A 27,588-nucleotide genomic window follows, 5' to 3' on the forward strand; every position below is an offset into this window, starting at 1 on the left:
TCGGAATTTACGAACACTCCCGAAATCGTAAAATGTCTAGCTAGTAATATATTATGCTAGCAAGAGGTTGCATAGCAACAGCAGCAACTTCCGGTAGACAGGCGAAGCGCTAGTACTTAAATGATACTGTTTGTTTACAGTATAATTAAATTAACTAATAGTATGTAGTGTACAGTACGTTAGTATGGGTATTCGAACACAGCTCATATTTTCTTGTTTGGGCAAAATGCCATTTAATTCCAGCATTTTCAGTCAACGTTTGATTTCAGCGACGCGCCCCAACAGGCAGTAAATACGTCACTGGTGTGCGCCTTGGTTCTTCCTTTCTCTCGTCCTAAAGATGGCGACAGGGGTGAGTAAGATGGAGAGATGCTTTGTCACTGAATTTTTATTTGCATTTCAGCAACCATCTGTACAGAATCTGCCCCATCCGTCAACTTATCAATTACCCTTTAGTATATCTGACATAGTTAGCCCATTTAAACTTCATTTCCATGTTTATTTGTTCCCCTCATACAGTCTTTCTTGACGATGCAGCGTAATAGCATTCGCGGTGGTAAAATGACGCCTCTTTCCGTGCTTTGTGCCACGTTGGGTTCTTCAGAGTCCGTGACGAATAATGAATGATAATTACTTGCTGTCGATTTTATACCTCCCGCGTGTCATGGCTTATTTACAGCTTTTATTTGTCAATCAAAGTATCCAAATATTGCCATCCGGAGTCTCTGGGTAGCATACTTGTGGCTACTTAGCTAACTAGTTAGGTACCTAATGGAAAGTAGGTGGTACTAGCTAACAGTAGGTGGCAAACTAACTCGTTTACTTGCTGTTTGGATAGGGTTGTGGCCAACTTTAGGGGTAAGCCACTACCAATGCAGGATATTCATTATGGTTGCCAAAGCATCGTCTTTGTGATCCGCCAGTGATGTACCGTGATGACTTTGCTTTTAGCTAGTTCAGTAGCCAATGCAAATAAGTGAAATTTAAAGGGGTATAACCTCTGCCCGCATTGGGTGTAACTATAGGCCAATAATGCTTGCATATATTGTAGATTCCCAACACCCAGGGTCTAATTGAGTTGGTTGTTGTATAGCTGTTGTGAGATATTAGGAATACATTTTTGGCACTGGAATGGCTATTTTTTTGCATGTAATAAGCTGTTCTGTTACTGACATCGTCCTGATGTATTTTGGCTATGCATTAACATGCTTTTACCAGTAATCAGCTTCCAGGCTAGCCCAAAGGCTGGCAGATTGTGATATTGAGTCGTTTCATCTTACCATCCGAAGTTAGTGTATGCAGCTGGCTATACACCCCTATCCCCCGTGGTTAGTACATAAAACATTATCCATTCAGTGACTAATATCTAGGAATGGAAGTCTCGGATGTTGCGTATTGCGTTTAGCCAATCGGGCTGCAGCAGTCTGTTTATCCCTGGCTAAACGCTGGGCACAACATATGGAAGTAGCATTAGCCAATAGCATGGTAGAAAATGATGTTTTATAAAGAAAGTGGGCATATTTGCCCCGTTTTTTTTTTTTATGCCTACTCGCCATTACATCTTGTTAGGGAGGAAATCCATTCCTTTGCAGCCTGACTGGAGAATGTTTTATGTACGAACCGGTCCACATGGGATAGGAATGCACCAATTTGTAAGTCGCTCTGGATAAGAGCGTCTGCTAAATGACGTTAATGTAATACGAGTATAATAGCCGGCTGCATACGTTCGCTTTGACGGTAAAATGGAACGACTCCATGTCGCCATCTACCGGCCTTTGGGATACATCTAGGACTATTTCCTACCATTGATGATGTGGTGAGAACGGATGTAGGCATCGCTATTGTATGTCCACCAGGCCTGTTCCAAGTAATTTACGTCATTGTCTAAATGCCCGTGTCAATGAATAATCTGAATTGGCAGTGGCGGTCATGAATTTTTGTCAGCTGGTGATTTTTCAAGCAAATAACTGCCGGTCTCACTGTAATTGACCATTAATGAACATAAACAGGTTTATCATCTCCTGGTTTCCACCCATAGCCTATAAGCCTGATGCAGACCTTTGGAACATCTACATAAAACAACATTATAATAAATAATTGTAATATAGCCTACACCATCACAATAAATCCATTATTTATTTTAGACAGGTCTGAAGAAACATATGAAGAAAATGTAGTCTATTTCAGAAGAACAGAATAGTGTACTCTGAGTTGTCCTTATGTTAGGCCCTGATCTGGCTATGGCTGTGGGTTACAGTAGTTCGTTTAGCAGACAAGATTTGCCTAGAATTCCGTGGCATTATTTTATAGTATGTAGAGTACAATTGAACAAAGCTGAATAAAATAGAAAGGATATTTTCTCCAAACGATTTCTGAGGGAGTGGCCACATGAGGCAATTTTGTGTTGAGCGGTTAACAAATCAACAGTTCCTCCTATATGCTTAATTTAGTTATTTTGGCAACCTTTGTTGTGATACAAATGTTGGGGTATAAGTTTGGATTTTTAATACATTCTAAGGCTGCATGATGTGACTCTAATGATGATTTCAAAAAAGTTGCATGAAAGGCATGAGTTCTGCTCTGTTTCCTGCTCAGGCTGCACACACTTCATCAGTCTCTCATTCACAATTTGACAAGCACTTGATAATATTCTCACCAGGCCTTGAATTTCTCGTGGTATTCCCCTTGTGTGGCCGTAATGGCCCCTAAAAATTTTCCATGCCTTTTACAGGCAAGTGGCCATCGTGCCCTTGGGCTGAATATTATAATTCCCTTCTCCCGGCTGCCAGTTGCCCTGCTCCAAAGCACCTCTCACTCACACGGCTCTCTCAGATATCTCAATTCTTATTAGCTAAGCCCGTCACGTGATCGGGTCCTTCTCACAGGCATCTCAGCTCCGAAGTAGGCTACAAGTGAAGACCGACACATCGGGGACGCAACTGCGCGCTTCATCGAATTCCAAGGCCCATATTGAAGATATTGTCAGCCAACAAGATGAGTAGGCCTAACGAACAGCAAAAGCACTAGCCTATGTCAACCTACTATCCCCCATAGTACCAAAGTTGACATATTCTGTTGGTCAACTTGTTCTTCAGTGCGAGAAATAGCTATTCCATACATAGTCTGGGACAGTTGTGGGATGCGATAGATCCCAAATTAATACAACCACTAGCATCAATAAACCCTTTTAAACACAATGACGCTGATGCAACAGATCAGAACGGTAGGCTCTACACCGGTTGTAATGCGGATTAATGTGCTCAATTTTAAGAAGTTATTTGGCCACTTCAGTTGTGATACAAACCTTATCAAAACATAGGCCTATGGGCTAGTCTACATGAGGTGTGCGACTATGATTTGAAAAAATTGCCCCAAAAAAGGCATGCAGTGTTTCTTGCCTTACTGCACACACTGGGCATCGTTCACAAGCCAGGTAGGCTATACTCCTGTTGTAAAGCGCAGCAATGAACTTACTATTAGGAAAGTTGAGAAATAAATATAGTAGGCCTAGCCTATAGAAAGCTGATGGGATCCTCCTCTTTTTAATAGAGGCCATCAAAACTCTGTTTTCTCACGCAATTCCATAGCCTATAGAAATGTTGCGCAACAAACATGAAGTGTTTGATTTAGATTTTTGATTACATTTGCATTGATGTCAGAGTGATTAGAGGGACAATAGAGTGCTGAGTACCAGGCAGTTAGCAAGTTTGGTAGGCTACTAATGACCAGCAGAAGCATCAGCGCTTGGAGAAGCATAGTTACCGGGACTAAACAGTCACGTGGAATTTCACTGCCTTCTTGACTCGTGACCACCGGTGTGGCGGTAATACGGTCACCGCAACAGCCCTAAGCAGGACTAGGCTTTTTTATCTGTGTCCGGGAAACTGTCCCATACTGTAGGGTGTCTGAACACTCTGCCCCAAGTGGTTGAAAACAAGCTTTGGTAATTACGTTTCACTTCCTTGTGTTATAAAATACATTTTACCAAGACAAATATGATTATTCATGTTCTGAATCGTTGAGTGGGATCTTTCTCTTAACATATCGACATTTATATCCAAAAAAGTTGAATTTCGTAACCTAATACAGCCAATAATAATCACAGAGCTCTGTTGACCGCGCGGCGCCGCTTTCTCACAGCGACTTTTGAGTATTTTACATGTGGTTATCGTTTGCAAAGTGGTTTCCACGGGTCGCAAAATTAACGCGACGCTGAGCCTGAATTCAATGTAAAAGGCTTCGAAGATAAAAACGTTTGCTGTGCTCTCAGTGCTACGTTGACATTTCACAGAGATACGCTTGTTTTTGTGAGAAATCTTTGAAAAAAAGAACAGGAATTTGGCATTAATCTGAAAAGCGTATATACTAAAATATGAAAATGCTACATGTCATGTCGCAATCGATATCTGCCAATCCTCTATTGTTTGTTTTATATCCGCCTGATTGGAGAAGAAATATGAGGAGTTCAACGGTGAGCCTCTCAGGTAGCCTTAACTCTCTCACAGCATCCAGCCCAACTGACGCAATGCTGTTTTCCTGATTTTTGACCACTTTATTTTTCTCTGGCCTCCATTGATTAAGTCACCCTAATTTTGGTCATCCTACAAGGGTATAAAAACTCCAATAAGTTTTGTTTATATACACAATTATACATATTATTAACATAATTTGACACATTGGTCAAAATATGTTTTTTGATTGAACACTCTACATAGCCTACTGTTAAAAACCCCATAGTGATGTAGCTACTAGTGATTCTACTAGTCGATCCTACCTAAACCACCACCTGGATCGAGATGGACTGCTGTGTACAGGGGTCCCCCCCCATTTTAATATAGTTGTGATGGTTCCCTCTCCTCCCGTCCACAGACTCTGTACACGTATCCAGAGAACTGGAGAGCCTTCAAGGCTCAGATTGCAGCCCAGTACAGTGGGGCACGCCTCAAGGTACTGCACGTTTCGACCTGCCTTATCATATGTATTTATTCTTATTGTCCTGTGATTGTTTTTACTATGGCTGTAAGGATGACAAACTAAGTCTGCGTTTACACAGGCAGCCCAATTCTGATCATTTGCCACCAATTGGTAATTTGACCGATCAGTTATTTTGCCCGTTATTGGTCAAAATATCAGAATTGTGCTGCCTGAGTAAACACAGCCTAATTTCCTCTTGGGATTAATAAAGTATCATCTCATCTCTCTCTAAGGTGGCCAGCAGCGCCCCTGCCTTCACCTTTGGGCAGACGAACCGTACCCCTGCCTTCCTCAACAACTTCCCCTTGGGCAAGGTCGGTTTCTGCATCGGTTTTGTAATGGGATCTGTCTTAAATGGCACCCTATTCCCTACACAGTGCACTACTTTTGACCAGGGTCTTATATAGGGAATAGGGTGCCACTTGGGATACTGCCGTGGTTTACAGTGTCCTTGAACTTGGATGATACGATTTTGTATTGTCTGTGGTAGCAGGCCTATATTACCAACATAGTTTGTATGATGCAATGATGTTTTGAATTTCTTCACCTGAAATAATCATGAAGTTTTCATTTGAGCTTTTTAACCCTGAGCATCAGACGTAAGCATTTACTATTTTAAGACTTCTGGGTCGATCATAGCCTGGTCCCAGATCTGTTTGTGCTTTCATATCAACTCCTTGTCATGCCAAACACTGCATGATGGCACAAACAGACTGGTGCCCAAGCTAGATTGAACATGGGTTTCATATCAATGCTGTATTTTCCCATAGAGTAAAAAAAAAAATAAAATAATGTTGGTGTCGCCCATCTAGGACAGGTGTTGAAAATGGACTCAAGCTAATCAAATAAATGACTGAATCTGTTTTCCTTTTTTAAACCGGCCCCCTCATCAGGTTCCAGCCTTTCAGGGCGACGACGGCTTCTGTCTTTTCGAGAGTAATGCCATTGCTCACTACCGTAAGTCTCCTTTTCACATCCCGTATTTTTCTGTGGATACGTCCCAAATGGCATCCTATTCTCTATATAGTGCACTACATTTGACCAGGTGCCATAGGGCAGTGTTCCCTCAAAGTTCAGGTCTGCTGAGCGCAAACTTCAACGTTGTGAAAATTCTGTGCAACTTCCGGCGTGTTGTTTACTGTGAACACTGAGGCTGTACCCGCTTTAAGTTAGCCACTGTTAAAACTATTTGATCATAATGTAGGCCTACCAGAGTGGCCTACCATCAAAAACAATGGAGAAAATGCATCCCATAACATTTTAACATGGAAACAGCTGTTCTATCATTCAGCCTACAGTAGCAGCCAATGTGTGGTGTTCAATATAGGCCTACATTCCATTAGACTTTTTTTTAGAACATGCAGGGCTTGACACTAACCTGTTTATCCACTTGACCTTCAGACAAGGAGGTGACTGAAAATGTTGTTGTGGTGTTTCATGCAAGAAACAAAATCAAATGCATTATTATTCCCATACCATTATTACAGAGAATCAGAGAATGTATGCTACCCTATACCTATTGGCTACTTGGCTTATTCAAGCCTGTCTCAAAGTAAATCACTGCGACTTTGAGGCAAAAAAAAAAAAGCTCTTTACCAGACTCGCTTTTCAAAGATGGCTAAAAATGCACAAGTGCTCTTGTAAGGATTCACTCCCCTATTGCTGACTACAAATGATCACTAACTAGCAAAGGATGTGAACAAAATGTGCAGCTCTCGCTTTGATCTCAAAACAAGCGCATCTACTCACAACCACTCATGCTGTAAACACAGTCCAGTTCAAAGTGATTGAAACACATATCCATAAATGGCAATGGTCTATTTGCATATAGGCCTACTGCAGCTCTGATTGGTTGAGTCGTGCCTGTCTAAGCAATAGAATCCTACTCCGATTCGTTCTGCCTACAACCAAAATCTCTTGCATAATTAGCTTGGCATATTAATAAGTCTTCCATAGTTTTTGTTTCGGTATGTTGGATTGAAAGTGGCTAATGTTGCGTTGATTCTATTACAATTCCCACAGTAAAGGGAAACTTTGATACTGTTAACTAACGGGGGAAACTCTTGAAAGTTGACTGAAGTTCAATCTCGTGCTTCTCTGCGCGGGCTGATATTTATTCTGTGTGCTGATCTTAGAGGGAACATTGGCCATAGGGTAGTGCACTATGTAGGGAATATGAGGTCATTTGGGACTTGGCATTATGTACTCTAGCCCTTCCACATTTTCTGTGGACTATAAGTGCCTGAAGATGGATTGTTTTGATCCTTTAAGACAGGGGTGGCCAGCTACCCTCCTCCTTGATAGCTACCCTCATACAGGGTTTGGTTTCCAACTGCCATAATTGAACATCCGATTCTACTAATCAGCTGCCAATCATGAACTTGATTGGCTGCGTCGGGTGTTTTGTTTTGGGGGTGCAATCTTGGGCTTCAGCCCCATTCTCCACCCTTCTTCCAGTGTACATTTGCACACTTTCTCACATGGATTTAACAAGGTTGCAGAATTGGGTGACAGCCCAAGCCTGTTTAGCCAGTATCTCTCCAGAGGCCTCATTTATCAATATCTAATATGCAAAGCTAGATCCGCTATCATGAAAAATGCATACACAAAATCCATGTGAGATTTATAAAAAAAATCTTATCTCTGTAGTTGTTATGCAGACGGTAGTGTATGCTAGAGAGGAGGGTTGGGAGGTATACTGAGGTATTTAGAAATAGCCACGGGATGGTTTTTAATACTGTCAATACCGTTAACTATTTCTTTGACGTTTTCCCCAATACATTTTGAATATTTGTAGCTACTTAAGGAAATACCTGCATTCAACTTGTGCAATATGGTAGGAGATAAAGCAAATTGCGTTATTCATTTTGCCTGTCACATTTATTTTTCATTATGAAGCTTACCGTAGTTCCCCAGAACAGCAGCCAGTCACGTGTTCGTTGTAAAGAGCACAACAGGAGAAAGCTGGAGCTGGTGAGTCCATAGCGTTCTATATCTATCAGTGAGTCTCTGCTGGTGAGTCCATAGTGTTCTATATCTATCAGTGAGTCCATAGTGTTCTATATCTATCAGTGAGTCCATAGTGTTCTATATCTATCAGTGAGTCCATAGTGTTCTATATCTATCAGTGAGTCCATAGTGTTCTATATCTATCAGTGAGTCCATAGTGTTCTATATCTATCAGTGAGTCCATAGTGTTCTATATCTATCAGTGAGTCCATAGTGTTCTATATCTATCAGTGAGTCCATAGTGTTCTATATCTATCAGTGAGTCCATAGTGTTCTATATCTATCAGTGAGTCCATAGTGTTCTATATCTATCAGTGAGTCCATAGTGTTCCATATCTATCAGTGAGTCTCTGCTGGTGAGTCATGTGAGTCCATAGTGTTCTATATCTATCAGTGAGTCTCTGCTGGTGAGTCCATAGTGTTCTATATCTATCAGTGAGTCTCTGCTGGTGAGTCCATAGTGTTCTATATCTATCAGTGAGTCCATAGCGTTCTATATCTATCAGTGAGTCTCTGCTGGTGAGTCCATAGCGTTCTATATCTATCAGTGAGTCTCTGCTGGTGAGTCCATAGCGTTCTATATCTATCAGTGAGTCCATAGTGTCTATATCTATCAGTGAGTCCATAGCGTTCTATATCTATCAGTGAGTCTCTGCTGGTGAGTCCATAGTGTTCTATATCTATCAGTGAGTCTCTGCTGGTGAGTCCATAGTGTGCTATATCTATCAGTGAGTCCATAGCGTTCTATATCTATCAGTGAGTCCATAGTGTTCTATATCTATCAGTGAGTCCATAGCGTTCTATATCTATCAGTGAGTCTCTGCTGGTGAGTCCATAGTGTTCTATATCTATCAGTGAGTCCATAGCGTTCTATATCTATCAGTGAGTCCATAGTGTTCTATATCTATCAGTGAGTCCATAGTGTTCTATATCTATCAGTGAGTCTCTGCTGGTGAGTCCATAGTGTTCTATATCTATCAGTGAGTCTCTGCTGGTGAGTCCATAGTGTTCTATATCTATCAGTGAGTCTCTGCTGGTGAGTCCATAGCGTTCTATATCTATCAGTGAGTCCATAGTGTTCTATATCTATCAGTGAGTCTCTGCTGGTGAGTCCATAGCGTTCTATATCTATCAGTGAGTCCATAGTGTTCTATATCTATCAGTGAGTCTCTGCTGGTGAGTCCATAGTGTTCTATATCTATCAGTGAGTCTCTGCTGGTGAGTCCATAGCGTTCTATATCTATCAGTGAGTCTCTGCTGGTGAGTCCATAGTGTTCTATATCTATCAGTGAGTCTCTGCTGGTGAGTCCATAGTGTTCTATATCTATCAGTGAGTCCATAGCGTTCTATATCTATCAGTGAGTCTCTGCTGGTGAGTCCATAGTGTTCTATATCTATCAGTGAGTCTCTGTTGGTGAGTCCATAGCGTTCTATATCTATCAGTGAGTCTCTGTTGGTGAGTCCATAGCGTTCTATATCTATCAGTGAGTCCATAGTGTTCTATATCTATCAGTGAGTCTCTCTTGGTTGTGCGGCTCACATGAGGTGATGAAGTATGCCATTCACTACTAACTGTTTCTCATCAGATATCTTATGACTGTCTAAGATGTGCTGTACTCTCCGGCTGTGTATTTGGTTGGTTTCTTGTTAGTTGTATAAGGAAGTGACTGAGTTAATAAAGAGACAGTGTTAGTTTTCTGCTGTATTTTAGGAGTCAAAAATCTCTGGGTGAGTTCTCTGTAGAGCTTCCCACTAGTGTTTTTTCCCTAGTGCTTCCCGCTAGTGTTTTTTCCCCCACTGTGCTTCCCGCTAGTGTTTTTTCCCTAGTGCTACCCGCTAGTGTGTTTTTTCCCCCACTGTGCTTCCCGCTAGTGTGTTTTTTCCCTAGTGCTTCCCGCTAGTGTGTTTTTTCCCTAGTGCTTCCCGCTAGTGTTTTTTCCCCCACTGTGCTTCCCGCTAGTGTTTTTTCCCCCACTGTGCTTCCCGCTAGTGTGTGTTTTCCCCCACTGTGCTTCCCGCTAGTGTTTTTTCCCTAGTGCTTCCCGCTAGTGTGTTTTTTTCCCTAGTGCTTCCCGCTAGTGTGTTTTCCCCCACTGTGCTTCCCGCTAGTGTGTTTTTTCCCTAGTGCTTCCCGCTAGTGTTTTTTCCCCCACTGTGCTTCCCGCTAGTGTTTTTTCCCCCACTGTGCTTCCCGCTAGTGTTTTTTCCCCCACTGTGCTTCCCGCTAGTGTGTTTTTTCCCTAGTGCTTCCCGCTAGTGTTTTTTCCCCCACTGTGCTTCCCGCTAGTGTTTTTTCCCCCACTGTGCTACCCGCTAGTGTTTTTTCCCCCACTGTGCTTCCCGCTAGTGTGTGTTTTCCCCCACTGTGCTTCCCGCTAGTGTGTTTTTTCCCTAGTACTTCCCGCTAGTGTGTTTTTTCCCTAGTGCTTCCTGCTATTGTTTTCTTCCTCCTCTGTTCTCCTCCCCTCTGCTCTGTGTACACATGCTGCTCTTCCTCCTCTGTTCTCCTCCCCTCTGCTCTGTGATCACATGCTGCTCTTCCTTCAAACAAGCATGCGTCAACTCTTTTTATTTGCACAATTTCTCTCGTTCACTTTCGCTTGTAAATGTCCACTAGCTATAAATGGCTACTAGCTATACTTTTATAACTTCATGAGCTGGATGTGCCTGTCTTTGCAATTACGTTGTTATTTTGCGGTTGTTAGCATTTAGCTAAAAGCGTCCATGGGAATTCAAGATTACTTGTGCTAATTTTGTTAGCATTCTGGTAATTGACGCCCAGTGGGCTTTTTGTTTCTAGCGCCCCCTTTGTGTGCTATGACGATAATACCGTAAATCCTGGGATGGCAGAAGAACAGTATGATGGTATGAAAATCTGCATACCGCCCCAAGGCTACTAGAGAACTGCAATGGTTTGAGGCCCTGTCCTCTCCTGTAGTGTCTAATAAAGCATGGTTTCCCAAACTCTGTCCTGGGGGCCCCCCCCTGGTGCATGTTTAGTTTTTTTGCCCTAGCGCTACACAGCTGATTCAAATAAACAGCTCATCATAAAGCTTTGATTATTTGAATCAGCTGTTTAGTGCTTGGGCAAAAAACCTAAATGTGCGACCAGGGGGGCCCCATGACTGTGTTTGGAGAAACCCTGTGCTAGAGAACTGAGATGGTTTGAGGCCTTGTTGTGTTTCCTCCACGCAAGGCTATAGGTAAACCTCACACAGAAAACAAAACGAAATTGTTTAACCTCTATGCTTCTTAAACGTTGGTAAATACTGAAATCATTGAGGGGTGGGGGGAATAACTACTGTTAGCAAACAGTTAACATAACTTTAATATTTTTCCTGATCAATGGCAACTGTTTAGATGATTCACAGGTTATTGACACAAGTTACTAGTTCCATCCTTAGCATTGGAAACAGCACCAGGGTCTGTCGTAGCCGGCCGCGACCGGGAGACCCATGGGGCGGCGCACAATTGGTCCAGGGTAGGGGAGGGAATGGCCGGCAGGGATGTAGCTCAGTTGGTAGAGCATGGTGTTTGCAACGCCAGGGTTGTGGGTTCGTTTCCCACGGGGGGCCAGTATGAAATAAATCATGTATGCACTCACTAACTGTAAGTCGCTCTGGATAAGAGCGTCTGCTAAATGACTAAACTGTAAAAATGTAAATGTATAAGGATTAACGCCAGTAACCTACTGGTAGAGTATCCGCTCTGATCCTGGATACAAGTCATGACTGTACTGTGTCTTCTAAGAAAGGCCACCGGGCTGAAACGTCCACCAAATCGCCATATCCACCTTTTTTGTAAACATGGATTGAAAAGATACAGATCACGCAGCATTTTGCTTGGATTCACTGCCGTTTGGGACGGCGTTACCTGTTAAGCTCTGTGCCCACATTCCTCATCTTATGGGACTGTCTTCATCCCCCAGTGAGCAATGAGGCACTGCGTGGCAGCAGTCCCCAGGCCCAGTCACAGGTGCTTCAGTGGGTGAGCTTTGCTGACGCTGAGATCATCCCTCCAGCCTCTGCGTGGGTCTTCCCCACCTTGGGAATCATGCAGTTCAACAAACAGGTATGTACTGTTATCGCTGACTCTCTTGTGTTCCAGCTCTTCTTTATTGCACTTACACTGTAGATTATCAGATATCACAACCACGGTGGGAAATTAACTGTTTGGTCCACCAGCCACTCAGATTTGTTTTACCAGCAAAATATTTTATTTTTCGCTTACTTAATGTAGCTAGCTAACATATTTATGCTTTGCCTGTTCCTCTCTGATTTAGAAGATACTGTTTCACAAACTACACGCTGATCTAGGCCGACACCATCACTGGTACCAGGCTGTATTAGCTAGCTAAGTTTGCTCTGACTCAGTAAAAAATGTTTTAGCTAGCCAGCTAACTAGCGATTTAGCCTTAATCGAACACGATTTATTTTCGCAACACTTGCTAAGAAAAGACAAAACTAGCTGTTTGCAAGACAGTAAGATACAAAAAAACGAATAGTGTAATTATAGAACGCTTTGTGGATTTATATTAAGAAGTGGAAAGCTGCATCGTTGTCGCCAACATATTGTTGCTTCTGCTGCGTTGACCGTTCAGACTGGAGAGGTGAAGGGTCGGCAGATGATCTCGTGGTCGAGCAACAACAACTGGGCTCCTTGAGGGGCGGGGCTTGGTGAGGGAGCGAGACGACTCGTGTAACGGAGTAAATTATAAAAATTTAGTGCCGTATCATGTTTAACAAACCCTGAAATACTGTTATAGAAGGTCAAGTAAAACCCGAACTGGTCCTTCAGAACCAGTATATAGTCAAATACGGTTTACCACCCAGCCCTAATGCTGACTGACATATCTAATCTTGTTACAGACTGTTAGATTGTCTGTCAATCAATCAGATGTCTTTATAAAAAGTAACAATCCTGCTTTCTGGAATACTCCACTGGGTACAAATGGCATTTGTTTTCTTTCACACCTCTGAGTACTGAGGTCTAGCCGACGACTCCTCTCTGTGGGCTCTAGTACTGAGGTCTAGCCGACGACTCCTCTCTGTGGGCCCTAGTACTGAGGTCTAGCCGACGACTCCTCTCTGTGGGCCCTAGTACTGAGGTCTAGCCGACGACTCCTCTCTGTGGGCCCTAGTACTGAGGTCTAGCCGACGACTCCTCTCTGTGGGCCCTAGTACTGAGGTCTAGCCGACGACTCCTCTCTGTGGGCTCTAGTACTGAGGTCTGGGCACGACTCCTCTCTGTGGGCTCTAGTACTGAGGTCTAGCCGACGACTCCTCTCTGTGGGCTCTAGTACTGAGGTCTAGCCGACGACTCCTCACTGTGGGCTCTAGTACTGAGGTCTAGCCGACGACTCCTCTCTGTGGGCCCTAGTACTGAGGTCTAGCCGACGACTCCTCACTGTGGGCTCTAGTACTGAGGTCTAGCCGACGACTCCTCTCTGTGGGCTCTAGTACTGAGGTCTAGCCGACGACTCCTCTCTGTGGGCTCTAGTACTGAGGTCTAGCCGACGACTCCTCTCTGTGGGCTCTAGTACTGAGGTCTAGCCGACGACTCCTCTCTGTGGGCTCTAGTACTGAGGTCTAGCCGACGACTCCTCACTGTGGGCTCTAGCCGTTGGAAATGCGTCATATAGCTTTACCCTCATTTACTGCCGTTAGCCCTGTGGGATATTACTGTAGATAGTTACTAATAATAAATAGCTACTGCCATTAGCCCTGTGGGATATTACTGTAGAACATTACTAATAATAAATAGCTACTGCCATTAGCCCTGTGGGATATTACTGTAGAACATTACTAATAATAAATATCTACTACCATTAGCCCTGTGGGATATTACTGTAGAACATTACTAATAATAAATAGCTACTGCCATTAGCCCTGTGGGATATTACTGTAGAACATTACTAATAATAAATATCTACTACCATTAGCCCTGTGGGATATTACTGTAGAACATTACTAATAATAAATATCTACTGCCATTAGCCCTGTGGGATATTACTGTAGAACATTACTAATAATAAATATCTACTGCCATTAGCCCTGTGGGATATTACTGTAGAACATTACTAATAATAAATATCTACTACCATTAGCCCTGTGGGATATTACTGTAGAACATTACTAATAATAAATAGCTACTGCCATTAGCCCTGTGGGATATTACTGTAGAACATTACTAATAATAAATATCTACTACCATTAGCCCTGTGAGATATTACTGTAGAACATTACTAATAATAAATAGCTACTGCCATTAGCCCTGTGGGATATTACTGTAGATAGTTACTAATAATAAATATCTACTGCCATTAGCCCTGTGGGATATTACTGTAGAACATTACTAATAATAAATATCTACTGCCATTAGCCCTGTGGGATATTACTGTAGAACATTACTAATAATAAATATCTACTGCCATTAGCCCTGTGGGATATTACTGTAGAACATTACTAATAATAAATATCTACTGCCATTAGCCCTGTGGGATATTACTGTAGAACATTACTAATAATAAATATCTACTACCATTAGCCCTGTGGGATATTACTGTAGAACATTACTAATAATAAATAGCTACTGCCATTAGCCCTGTGGGATATTACTGTAGAACATTACTAATAATAAATATCTACTACCATTAGCCCTGTGGGATATTACTGTAGAACATTACTAATAATAAATAGCTACTGCCATTAGCCCTGTGGGATATTACTGTAGATAGTTACTAATAATAAATATCTACTGCCATTAGCCCTGTGGGATATTACTGTAGAACATTACTAATAATAAATATCTACTGCCATTAGCCCTGTGGGATATTACTGTAGAACATTACTAATAATAAATAGCTACTGCCATTAGCCCTGTGGGATATTACTGTAGAACATTACTAATAATAAATATCTACTACCATTAGCCCTGTGGGATATTACTGTAGATAGTTACTAATAATACATACAAATACAAATTTACCAAAGTAGTCTAAAGTTCACCGCTTCCTCTCTGGTTTTATTTAAATGACAATATAATAAATTATTGAATTTAAACATCTAGAGAATGTGAAGTCACATGCTGTAGCAATCATCTGAGATGTGCAGCAATGACTATAAAACATTCAGCGGGTGGAGGCAATGGGCAACGTAATTTCACACTGTAGTAAAACAAGACATTTGAAAGGCGGTTAGGTGACTAGTGCTAAATGAAGTGTCCTTAGGAGCCAACTTATCTGTTCTGGTTAAAAGTTGCTCTGCTCAAAGCTCATTTTTGGTGCCATGTCTGTCACCCTGTAGCCTCTAGTCTTGCACAGTGTAATGTATCCATTGTAATTGCATTGCGTCACCCCCCTCGTCTCCCTCCCAGGCAACAGAGCAGGCCAAGGAGGAGGTGAAGAGGGTTCTGTCTGTCCTGAACAGTCACCTGAACACCAGGACCTTCCTGGTTGGAGAGAGAGTCAGCCTGGCTGATATCAGCGTGGCCTGCAGCATGATCTGGCTCTATAAACAGGTTTGATGTTCTGTTTTTACTGTTGTGACGACAAATACAGTGGGGAAAAAAAGTATTTAGTCAGCCACCAATTGTGCAAGTTCTCCCACTTAAAAAGATGAGAGAGGCCTTTAATTTTTATCATAGGTACACGTCAACTATGACAGACAAAATGAGAAAAAAAAATCCAGAAAATCACATTGTAGGATTTTTTATGAATTTATTTGCAAATTATGGTGGAAAATAAGTATTTGGTCAATAACAAAAGTTTCTCAATACTTTGTTATATACCCTTTGTTGGCAATGACACAGGTCAAACGTTTTCTGTAAGTCTTCACAAGGTTTTCACACACTGTTGCTGGTATTTTGGCCCATTCCTCCATGCAGATCTCCTCTAGAGCAGTGATGTTTTGGGGCTGTCGCTGAGCAACACGGACTTTCAACTCCCTCAAAGATTTTCTATGGGGTTGAGATCTGGAGACTGGCTAGGCCACTCCAGGACCTTGAAATGCTTCTTACGAAGCCACTCCTTCGTTGCCGGGCAGTGTGTTTGGGATCATTGTCATGCTGAAAGACCCAGCCACGTTTCATCTTCAATGCCCTTGCTGATGGAAGGAGGTTTTCACTCAAAATCTCACGATACATGGCCCCATTAATTCTTTCCTTTACACGGATCAGTCGTCCTGGTCCCTTTGCAGAAAAACAGCCCCAAAGCATGATGTTTCCACCCCCATGCTTCACAGTAGGTATGGTGTTCTTTGGATGCAACTCAGCATTCTTTGTCCTCCAAACACGACGAGTTGAGTTTTTACCAAAAAGTTATATTTTGGTTTCATCTGACCATATGACATTCTCCCAATCCTCTTCTGGATCATCCAAATGCACTCTAGCAAACTTCAGACGGGCCTGGACATGTACTGGCTTAAGCAGGGGGACACATCTGGAACTGCAGGATTTGAGTCCCTGGCGGCGTAGTGTGTTACTGATGGTAGGCTTTGTTACTTTGGTCCCAGCTCTATGCAGGTCATTCACTAGGTCCCCCTGTGTGGTTCTGGGATTTTTGCTCACCGTTCTTGTGATAATTTTGACCCCACGGGGTGAGGTCTTGCATGGAGCCCCAGATCGAGGGAGATTATCAGTGGACTTGTATGTCTTCCATTTCCTAATAATTGCTCCCACAGTTGATTTCTTCAAACCAAGCTGCTCACCTATTGCAGATTCAGTCTTCCCAGCCTGGTGCAGGTCTACAATTTTGTTTCTGGTGTCCTTTGACAGCTCTTTGGTCTTGGCCATAGTGGAGTTTGGAGTGTGACTGTTTGAGGTTGTGGACAGGTGTCTTTTATACTGATAACAAGTTCAAACAGGTGCTATTAATACAGGTAACGAGTGGAGGACAGAGGAGCCTCTTAAAGAAGAAGTTACAGGTCTGTGAGAGCCAGAAATCTTGCTTGTTTGTAGGTGACCAAATACTTATTTTCCACCATAATTTGCAAATAAATTCATTAAAAATCCTACAGTGTGATTTTCTGGATTTTTTTTTCTTAATTTGTCTGTCATAGTTGACGTGTACCTATGATGAAAATTACAGGTCTCATCTTTTTAAGTGGGAGAACCTGCACAATTGGTGGCTGACTAAATACTTTTTTCCCCCACTGTACATAGGGCTTCATGTCTCTCTGACTTAGTCTAGGTGGGTGTTTCCCTATCCATTCCTCAAAAGGACCTCTTGCACTGCACACATTTAGCTTCAGTTAACTAATCAATGGCTTGTTTTATCAGGGAACCCCTTATATTTATAAACAAACATACGCTGTCTCTCAAATTGGCTCCCTATTAAGTGCACTTATATAGGGAATAGTGTGGCATTTGGGACTCGTACATGGGGACGGTTTACCGGAGACAGAGTAACCCTAGTGCTGGACTAAAATACACTTTCAGTGGAGATTGAAAAGGACCGTCAAAGGATTTTGAATCCAGGACTGGGCTTAATCTGGGTCCGGGAAACCAGCCGATATGGCTTTGATGTCCTATAATTTAGCCTAGGTTAGTATTTCTCTCTCCATTCCTCGAGGGAGTACCTTCGAGGACTGAACATATCAGCTCTAGCTTACAAGCTTGCCCAGTGGATTGGGAAACACTGGCCTAGATGTTGCTGTTTTCTGTTTGCAGTAGTAGAGCTATCCACATGGTTGGTTTACAGTAGTAGAGCCATCCATATGGTTGGTTTACAGTAGTAGAGCTATCTACATGGTTGGTTTACAGTAGTAGAGCCATCCACATGGTTGGTTTACAGTAGTAGAGCCATCCATATGGTTGGTTTACAGTAGTAGAGCTATCCACATGGTTGGTTTACAGTAGTAGAGCTATCCACATGGTTGGTTTACAGTAGTAGAGCTATCTACATGGTTGGTTTACAGTAGTAGAGCCATCCATATGGTTGGTTTACAGTAGTAGAGCTATCCACATGGTTGGTTTACAGTAGTAGAGCTATCCACATGGTTGGTTTACAGTAGTAGAGCCATCCATATGGTTGGTTTACAGTAGTAGAGCTATCCACATGGTTGGTTTACAGTAGTAGAGCTATCCACATGGTTGGTTTACAGTAGTAGAGCCATCCATATGGTTGGTTTACAGTAGTAGAGCTATCCACATGGTTGGATTACAGTAGTAGAGCTATCCACATGGTTGGTTTACAGTAGTAGAGCCATCCACATGGTTGGTTTACAGTAGTAGAGCTATCTACATGGTTGGTTTACAGTAGTAGAGCTATCCACATGGTTGGTTTACAGTAGTAGAGCCATCCACATGGTTGGTTTACAGTAGTAGAGCTATCCACATGGTTGGTTTACAGTAGTAGAGCTATCCACATGGTTGGTTTACAGTAGTAGAGCCATCCACATGGTTGGTTTACAGTAGTAGAGCCATCCACATGGTTGGTTTACAGTAGTAGAGCTATCCACATGGTTGGTTTACAGTAGTAGAGCTATCCACATGGTTGGTTTACAGTAGTAGAGCTATCCACATGGTTGGTTTACAGTAGTAGAGCTATCCACATGGTTGGTTTACAGTAGTAGAGCCATCCACATGGTTTTAAATGACCCCCTCCTCCTGTAGGTCCTTGAGCCTTCCTTCCGCCAACCTTACCCCAACGTGACCCGCTGGTTCCAGACCTGCGTCAACCAGCCCCAGTTCAAGACTGTGCTCGGAGAGGTCAAGCTCTGCGACAAGATGGCTCAGTTTGATCGTAAGCACCGACTTTAGAATGAAGGATTGTTCCACATATTGTTCTAGTTCCATTATCTAAAAACAGTTACATGTTTTTGATAGATTTCTAAATGAGAAATATTTTGACTTTGTTTTCAATGGAGATAGATAATTAAAAAGCTTATATGAAGTAATTGTCACCCACCCAAGACGTACTATCATGACAGAGGCATCCCCCTCGTTGTGAAATCTAATCTTTGGGAGAATAACACAGGACTTTGGCACAGGTTAAAGTAGACCCAATCTACAATAATCCTGACTAGAAGACCTGGGACAATAGCTGCTATATTATGAGCGGTGGCGGTACGCCCCTCTTCAAGCACTGATGGATGCTAATGTTGTGGTCAAATGGTAATAACATTTGTTTTGATGTAAAAGGATGTGAACACAAGGATACACTGGGTCTAGGACAGGACACTACACTGGGTCTAGTCTAGGACACTACACTGGGTCTAGTCTAGGACACTACACTGGGTCTAGTCTAGGACACTACACTGGGTCTAGTCTAGGACACTACACTGGGTCTAGACTAGGACACTACACTGGGTCTAGTCTAGGACACTACACTGGGTCTAGTCTAGGACACTACACTGGGTCTAGTCTAGGACACTACACTGGGTCTAGTCTAGGACACTACACTGGGTCTAGTCTAGGACACTACACTGGGTCTAGTCTAGGACACTACACTGGGTCTAGTCTAGGACACTACACTGGGTCTGGTCTAGGACACTACACTGGGTCTGGTGTAGGACACTACACTGGGTCTGGTGTAGGACACTACACTGGGTCTGGTCTAGGACACTACACTGGGTCTAGTCTAGGACACTACACTGGGTCTAGTCTAGGACACTACACTGGGTCTAGTCTAGGACACTACACTGGGTCTAGTTTAGGACACTACACTGGGTCTTGTCTAGGACACTACACTGGGTCTAGTCTAGGACACTACACTGGGTCTAGTCTAGGACACTACACTGGGTCTAGGACAGGACACTACACTGGGTCTAGGACAGGACACTACACTGGGTCTAGTCTAGGACACTACACTGGGTCTAGTCTAGGACACTACACTGGATTTATTATGGCTGTCTTTATTCTCCAGCCAAGAAGTTCTCTGACATGCAGCCCAAGAAAGACGCCCAGCCCAAGAAAGATACCCCTCCCAAGAAAGACGCCCAGCCCAAGAAAGAGAAAGCTGGAAAGGAGGCAGGCAAACCTCAGGAGAAGAAGAAGAAGGAGAAGGAAGCTGCCCCTGCTGTGGAGGAGATGGACGAGTGTGAAGCAGCTCTGGCTTCAGAACCCAAAACGAAGGACCCCTTCGCTCACCTGCCAAAGAGGTACGTCATATGTCCACATACATGAGGGCTATACTAAGAAGCTGGATCAATGAGTTAGCCAGCTAACTAGCCTAAATGTTGTGATTTAACCTATTTTTTTTTTTTTTTTTGAAAGATGAGCTTGAAATGGTCATGGTGAAATTAACTCAACAACCAACCAAAAATACACTCGTATGTTTTTGTCATCTTGACCTCCCGAGTGGCGCAGTGGTCTAAGGCACTGCATCGCATTGCTAGCTGTGCCACTAGAGATCCTGGTTCGAATCCAGGCTCTGTCGTAGCCGGCCGCGACCGGGAGACTCATGGGGCGGCGCACAATTGGCCCAGCATCGTCCAGGGTAGGGGAGGGAATGGCCGGCAGGGATGTAGCTCAGTTGGTAGAGCATGGAGTTTGCAACGCCAGGGTTGTGGGTTCGCTTCCCACGGGGGGCCAGTATGAAAAAAATATAAATAATGTATGCACTCACTAACTGTAAGTCGCTCTGGATAAGAGCGTCTGCTAAATGACTAAAATGTAAATGTAAAAATGTATGTATTACGTTGTATTTATAAATTGTATATGCAGGCCTCCCTCATAAAATAGATCTACATCTCAATGAGACTCCCTGCTAAAATAAAGGTGAAAAATAACATGTTTTAGCTTCCTTAACGAACCAGAAAATCGATAGTTATTTCGGGTTGTTTATCAAAGTTGGCTGGCTAACTCATTGATCCGAAGGGGGGTACACTACAAAGCCGGATCAATGCGTTAGCCAGGTAACTTTGATTAGCAACCAGAAATAATTAGATTTCCTGGTTCATTTTTTAAAATAAAAAGCTAAACTTTGTAGTATACCCCTCAGGGTCCCAATAGGTTTCGCCTTCTTTCAAACCCCTTTGAGTACTGGGGGTTGGTCCAGAAAGCTGGATCAGTGAGTTTGGCCAGCTGTCCAAAGTCCCTTTGAAATAACTGAATATTTTTGAGGAATTAAAATTGACATGGTATAATTATCTTATACAAATGTAGCTTTTTTTTTTTTTTAAAGGTCCAATGCAGCCTTTTTTAAAATCTCGATATCAAATAATTTCTGGGTAACAATTAAGTACCTTCCTGTGATTGTTTTCAATTAAAATGGCCAAAAAGAAACAAAAATAGCTTCTTAGCAAAGAGCAATTTCTCAAGCAAGAATTTTGCTATGACTGTCTGAGTGGGGGGGGACAAGCTGTTATTGGCAGAGAGGTTTGGAACTCTTTCTTATTGGTCTATTAACTAATTGAATGCCTGGTGATGTCACCAGGGAGGCCAAAACTCTAACCCACCAAAACAGGCTGACATTTCAGGCGGTGTTTTCAAACAGCTCTTACACTAAAAGGACATTTTATAATTTTCAAAATATTATTCCAACCTCAGTGTGGAACTACAGTTTGTGTATATATAAAACACAGGAAAAACAACGCGTTTGACTTCAGTAGGCCTTTAATCAACCAGAAAATCATGAGTTACATGTGGCTATAAAAGTTAGTTGACTAATAGTCATGCTTTCTCGAATACTCCGCTTGGTTCAAATCTAAGGTCTATCCTGACATACTCCTCTCTGTGGGCTTTAGTACTGAGGTCTATCCTGACAGACTCCTCTCTGTGGGCTCTAGTAATTGGAAATGACTCAAAGAACAAACCTGTGGTTTAGCTTTACCCTCATATCTACTGCCGTTAGCCCTGTGGGATATTACTGCAGAACATTACTAATAATAAATATCTACTGCCATTAGCCCTGTGGGATATTACTGCAGAACATTACTAATAATAAATATTTACTGCCATTAGCCCTGTGGGATATTACTGCAGAACATTACTAATAATAAATATTTACTGCCATTAGCCCTGTGGGATATTACTGCAGAACATTACTAATAATAAATATTTACTGCCATTAGCCCTGTGGGATATTACTGCAGAACATTACTAATAATAAATATTTACTGCCATTAGCCCTGTGGGATATTACTGCAGAACATTACTAATAATAAATATTTACTGCCATTAGCCCTGTGGGATATTACTGCAGAACATTACTAATAATAAATATTTACTGCCATTAGCCCTGTGGGATATTACTGTAGAACATTACTAATAATACATAGCTACTGCCATTAGCCCTGTGGGATATTACTGCAGAACATTACTAATAATACATAGCTACTGCCATTAGCCCTGTGGGATATTACTGTAGAACATTACTAATAATAAATATTTACTGCCATTAGCCCTGTGGGATATTACTGTAGAACATTACTAATAATACATAGCTACTGCCATTAGCCCTGTGGGATATTACTGCAGAACATTACTAATAATAAATATCTACTGCCATTAGCCCTGTGGGATATTACTGTAGAACATTACTAATAATAAATATCTACTACCATTAGCCCTGTGGGATATTACTGCAGAACATTACTAATAATAAATATTTACTGCCATTAGCCCTGTGGGATATTACTGTAGAACATTACTAATAATACATAGCTACTGCCATTAGCCCTGTGGGATATTACTGTAGAACATTACTAATAATACATAGCTACTGCCATTAGCCCTGTGGGATATTACTGCAGAACATTACTAATAATACATAGCTACTGCCATTAGCCCTGTGGGATATTACTGTAGAACATTACTAATAATAAATATTTACTGCCATTAGCCCTGTGGGATATTACTGTAGAACATTACTAATAATACATAGCTACTGCCATTAGCCCTGTGGGATATTACTGTAGAACATTACTAATAATAAATAGCTACTGCCATTAGCCCTGTGGGATATTACTGTAGAACATTACTAATAATAAATAGCTACTGCCATTAGCCCTGTGGGATATTACTGTAGAACATTACTAATAATAAATAGCTACTGCCATTAGCCCTGTGGGATATTACTGTAGAACATTACTAATAATAAATAGCTACTGCCATTAGCCCTGTGGGATATTACTGTAGAACATTACTAATAACTCAATCTGCCTCTTCTCTCTCTACCACTCCTTCACTATAGTGGTCCAAAGCCAGTACAGTGCATTCAGAAAGTATTCAGACCCCTTGACTTTTTCCCCTCATTTTGTTACGTTACAGCCTTATTCTAAAATGGATTAAATCTACACACAATACCTCATAATGACAAGGGGGAAAAAAACAAATTTTTAGACATTTCTGCAGATGTATTAAAAAAACTACTGAAATATGACATTTACGTAAGTATTAAGACCCTTTACTCAGTACTTTGTTAAGGCACATGTGGCACCTTGGCACACCTGTATTTGGGGAGTTTCACCCATTCTTCTCTGCAGATCCTCTCAAGCTCTGTCAGGTTGGATGGGGAGCATCGCTGCACAGCTATTTTCAGGTTTCTTCAGAGATGATCGGGTTCAAGTCTGGGCTCTGGCTGGGCCACTCAAGGACATTCAGAGACTTGTCCCGAATCCACTCCTGCCTTGTCTTGGCTGTGTGCTTAGGGTCGTTGTCCTGTTGGAAGGTGAACCTTCGCCCCAGTCTGAGGTCCTGAGCGCTCTGGAGCAGGTTTTCATCAATGATCTCTCTGTACTTTACTCAGTTCATTTTTCCCTCGATCCTGACTAGTCTCCCAGTTCCTGCCGCTGAAAAACATCCCCACAGCATGATGCTGCCACCACCATGCTTCACCGTAGGGATGGTGCCAGGTTTCCTCCAGACGTGACGCTTGGCGTTCAGGCCAAAGAGTTCAATCTTGGTTTCATCAGACCAGAGTCCTTTAGGGGCCTTTTGGCAAACTCCAAGTGGGCTGTTATGTGCCTTTTACTGAGGAGTGGCTTCCGTCTGGCCACTCTACCATGAAGGCCTGATTTGGTGGAGTGCTGCAGTGATGGTTGTCCTTCTGGAAGGTTCTCCCATCTCCACAGAGGAACTCTAGAGCTCTGTCAGAGTGACCATCGGGTTCTTGGTCACCTCCCTGACCAAGGCCCTTCTCCCTCGATTGCTCAGTTTGGCTGGGCGGCCAGCTTTAGGAAGAGTCCTGGTGGTTCCAAACTTCTTCCGTTGCTGCCCAGCTATTTTCAGGTCTCTCCAGAGGTGTTCGATCAGGATCAAGTCCGGCCTCTGGCTGGGCCACTCAAGGACATTCAGAGACTTGTCCCGAAGCCACTCCGACATTGTCTTGTCTGTGTGCTTAGGGTTGTTGTCCTGTTGGAAGGTGAACCGTCACCCAAGTCTGAGGTCCTGAGCACTCTGGAGCAGGTTTTCATCAAGGATCTCTCTGTACTTTGCTCCGTTCATCTTTCCCTCTATCCTGACTAGTCTCCCAGTCCCTGCCGCTGAAAAACATCCCCACAGCATGATGCTGCCACCACCATGCTTCACCGTAGGGTTGGTGCCAGGTTTCCTCCAGACTTGACGCTTAGCATTCAGGCCAAAGAGTTCAATATTGGTTTCTTCAGACCAGAGAATCTTGTTTTTCATGGTCTGAGAGTCCTTTAGGTCCACATAGGAGCTCTGTCAGAGACCATTGGGTTCTTGGTCACCTCCCTGACCAAGGCCCTTCTCCCCCGATTGCTCAGTTTGGCCGGGTGGCCAGCTCTAGGAAGAGTCTTGGTGGATCCAAACTGGCCAACGTGTTCTTGGGAACCTTCAATGCTGCAGACATTTTCTTGTACCCTTCCCCAGATCTGTGCCGCAACACAATCCTGTCTCGGAGCTCTACGGACAATTCCTTCGACCTCACGGCTTGGTTTTTGCTCTGACATGCACTGTCAACTGTGGGTCCTTATATAGACAGGTGTGTGCCTTTTTTACAAATCATGTCCAATCAATTGAATTTACCACAGGTGGACTCCAATCAAGTTGTAGGAACATCTCAAGGATGATCAATGGAAACAGGATGCATCTGAGCTCAATTTCGAGTCTGATAGCAAAGGGTCTGAATACTTAAGTAAATAAGGTATTTATGTTTTTAATTTTTGATAAATTAGCACCAAAAAAATGAAAAACCTGTTCGCTTTGTCATGGGGTATTGTGTGTAGATTGAGGGAAAACATTCATTTGATTCAATTTTAGAAGAAAGCTGTACCATAACAAAATGTGGAAAAAGTCGAGGGATCTGAATACTTTCCGAATGCAATGTATATATCAACTTCTGTACACTATCTAGTCACCTAATAACTCAATCTCTCCTGCTTCCTCTCTCTCTCTCTCTCTCCTCTTCCTGCAGTGCGTTTGTCATGGACGAGTTCAAGAGGAAGTACTCTAACGAGGACACCCTGACCGTAGCCGTGCCCCACTTCTGGGAACACTTTGACAAGGAGGGCTACTCCATCTGGTACGGAGAGTACAAATACCCCGAGGAGCTTACCATGACCTTCATGAGCTGCAACCTCATCATGGGTGAGATGGCTACCACAGCCATCCATAGGCTGTACACACACACATCCACATCTCCCACTGACCCCATGACCTTCATGACCTGTAACCTCATCAGATGTAGAATACACAGAGCCGTAGCTCCACACACATCAGACCTTAGAAAGTAGTGACACGTGGAAGTCATACTGTAAGTGACAGTTATGTAGACGCGTCAAAGGGCCGACTCGACAGGAAAGGTCAGACTTCCTTGTGAATCTCACTTTTCACGCGGCGTTGGCGCCAATGTATTTAGAGTCAAGGATTCCACACGTAAGGGAACATTGTCAAAAAACGGAATGTCGTAGTCTTGTATTCTAAGAGCTGCTTCATCTTTCAGGAATGTTCCAGCGACTTGACAAACTCCGGAAGAACGGCTTTGCCAGCGTGATCCTGTTCGGCGGGAACAACGACAGTAGCATTTCTGGAATCTGGATCTTCAGAGGACAGGACTTAGCTTTCACTGTGAGTTTCTGTTTCCCCTTGGGGGGCTGTTTGGGGTGGAAGGTCATTTTAGTAGACAATTCTTGTCCGTTGTTCCACTGTGGAATAATAAAGCTGACTGAAATGAACGGTCTTGGCGAGACACTGGGGACCGGTTTCCCAGACATAGATTAAGCGTAGTCCAGGATTAAACATTTTAATTTTCCCTTGACCAAGCTTTTTAATCCTGGACTGAAGTTAGCCTGTGTCTGGGAAACTGGCCCTAGGGGTATCAGAGAGAGGTGGGAGGGCTACTGCAGTTCTGAATTGAGAACGTGCTCTTGGAGAACCCTGTTCTACAACCATATACATTTGAGTGATTTGGTTGATCTTGATATAGTCTCACCAAGGATTTATAAACCCTACAGGTTAATTCTTCTGTCCCAATATTGGGAATGTTGTTAATTCAATGATTGTATGCTTGCGTTTAGTTGACCACCTATAATCTCTCCCTCTGTGTAGCTGTCTGATGACTGGCAGATTGATTACGAGTCTTACGCCTGGCGCAAACTGGACCCCGACAGCGCCGAAACCAAGACCATGGTCAAGGAGTACTTTGCTTGGGAGGGAGAGTTTAAACATGTGGGTAAACCCTTTAACCAGGGCAAGTGCTTCAAGTGAGCAGCGGTGGAGGATGAAGGCACCATGGCCGGGATACGTCCTCCGCTGTACGTCAACACCTTTAACCTGAGGACATTCAACACCTTAAAACTGCACTTGGACCTTCTCAAACTGATCTTCAGTTGGAGTGGATTGTGTCTCAATGGTCCAAAAGAAGTGGTTGTTTTGAGTTGACAAATAAACATGTTTTCCACAATGCCATTTTCTGGATTTGTTTTTGGTGATAGAATTTCCCAAAAAGTAATGGTAGATGACTTGTATTAGTTTAGACTATTTTTGTTGCCTTGTTGTATCCCATCAACTAGCTACACCGTTTTAAGCCTGAATCTCTTTTCAGTTCGAGCCAGAGTGCCAGTGTGTGTGTCCCTTGTCAGTCGTCGTCATGTTGGGCTTAACAATGAGCAATGGATTTGGCAAGAGCACAAACTGACCTGGGAGCAGGCTAATTGTTGGGCTTAACAATGAGCAATGGATTTGGCAAGAGCACAAACAGACCTGGGAGCAGGCTAATTCAGTGAAAGTATTCAGATATTTAATTCTGTTTTGGTGTAGCAATCATGGAGCTGATATCTGGACATGGAATAAAGGGTTAAATTGCTGCCCATAAATTAATTGGTTGCGTACATTATAGCCTTTTTAATGTGGTGAAAAAATAAATAATTGAAAATCTACAGTCTCCTGACCCTCGACCTCATGATTCTCCTGACCCTCGACCTCATGATTCTCCTGACCCTCGACCTCATGATTCTCCTGACCCTCCACCTCATGATTCTCCTGACCCTCCACCTCATGATTCTCCTGACCCTCGACCTCATGATTCTCCTGACCCTCGACCTCATGATTCTCCTGACCCTCGACCTCATGATTCTCCTGACCCTCGACCTCATGATTCTCCTGACCCTCGACCTCATGATTCTCCTGACCCTCGACCTCATGATTCTCCTGACCCTCGACCTCATGATTCTCCTGACCCTCGACCTCATGATTCTCCTGACC

General features: G+C 42.9%; 1 protein-coding gene and 2 non-coding genes across 3 annotated transcripts; all 3 read left to right on the plus strand.

Annotated features, from left to right (window-relative positions):
* Positions 1-325: 325 nt before the first annotated feature.
* LOC121538469 (elongation factor 1-gamma) lies at positions 326-26,788 on the plus strand. The gene is made up of 11 exons (XM_041846508.2): positions 326-352; positions 4,870-4,947; positions 5,208-5,288; positions 5,868-5,931; positions 11,912-12,054; positions 15,358-15,501; positions 18,595-18,724; positions 19,847-20,081; positions 25,301-25,473; positions 25,829-25,953; positions 26,434-26,788. The coding sequence occupies exons 1-11, from the start codon at positions 341-343 to the stop codon at positions 26,590-26,592; spliced, it is 1,344 nt and encodes a 447-aa protein (XP_041702442.1). The 5' UTR covers positions 326-340; the 3' UTR covers positions 26,593-26,788.
* Positions 5,495-5,569, plus strand: LOC121547297. Its single transcript, XR_005996518.1, has one exon. It is a non-coding gene; the product is annotated as a small nucleolar RNA SNORD36 (small nucleolar RNA).
* Positions 21,670-21,803, plus strand: LOC121547292. The gene has a single exon (XR_005996515.1). It is a non-coding gene; the product is annotated as a small nucleolar RNA SNORA18 (small nucleolar RNA).
* Positions 26,789-27,588: the final 800 nt, after the last annotated feature.

The sequence above is a fragment of the Coregonus clupeaformis genome, chromosome 26 (assembly GCF_020615455.1).
Source record: "Coregonus clupeaformis isolate EN_2021a chromosome 26, ASM2061545v1, whole genome shotgun sequence".
In the NCBI taxonomy this organism is placed as follows: domain Eukaryota; kingdom Metazoa; phylum Chordata; class Actinopteri; order Salmoniformes; family Salmonidae; genus Coregonus; species Coregonus clupeaformis.

Bases quoted from the DNA above. Each gene is read 5' to 3' on its own strand.
- LOC121538469 (XM_041846508.2), top strand. The intron at 4,948-5,207 runs GTACTGCACGTT...TCTCTCTCTAAG, and splicing joins ACAGTGGGGCACGCCTCAAG to GTGGCCAGCAGCGCCCCTGC. The intron at 15,502-18,594 runs GTTTGATGTTCT...CTCCTCCTGTAG, and splicing joins TGATCTGGCTCTATAAACAG to GTCCTTGAGCCTTCCTTCCG.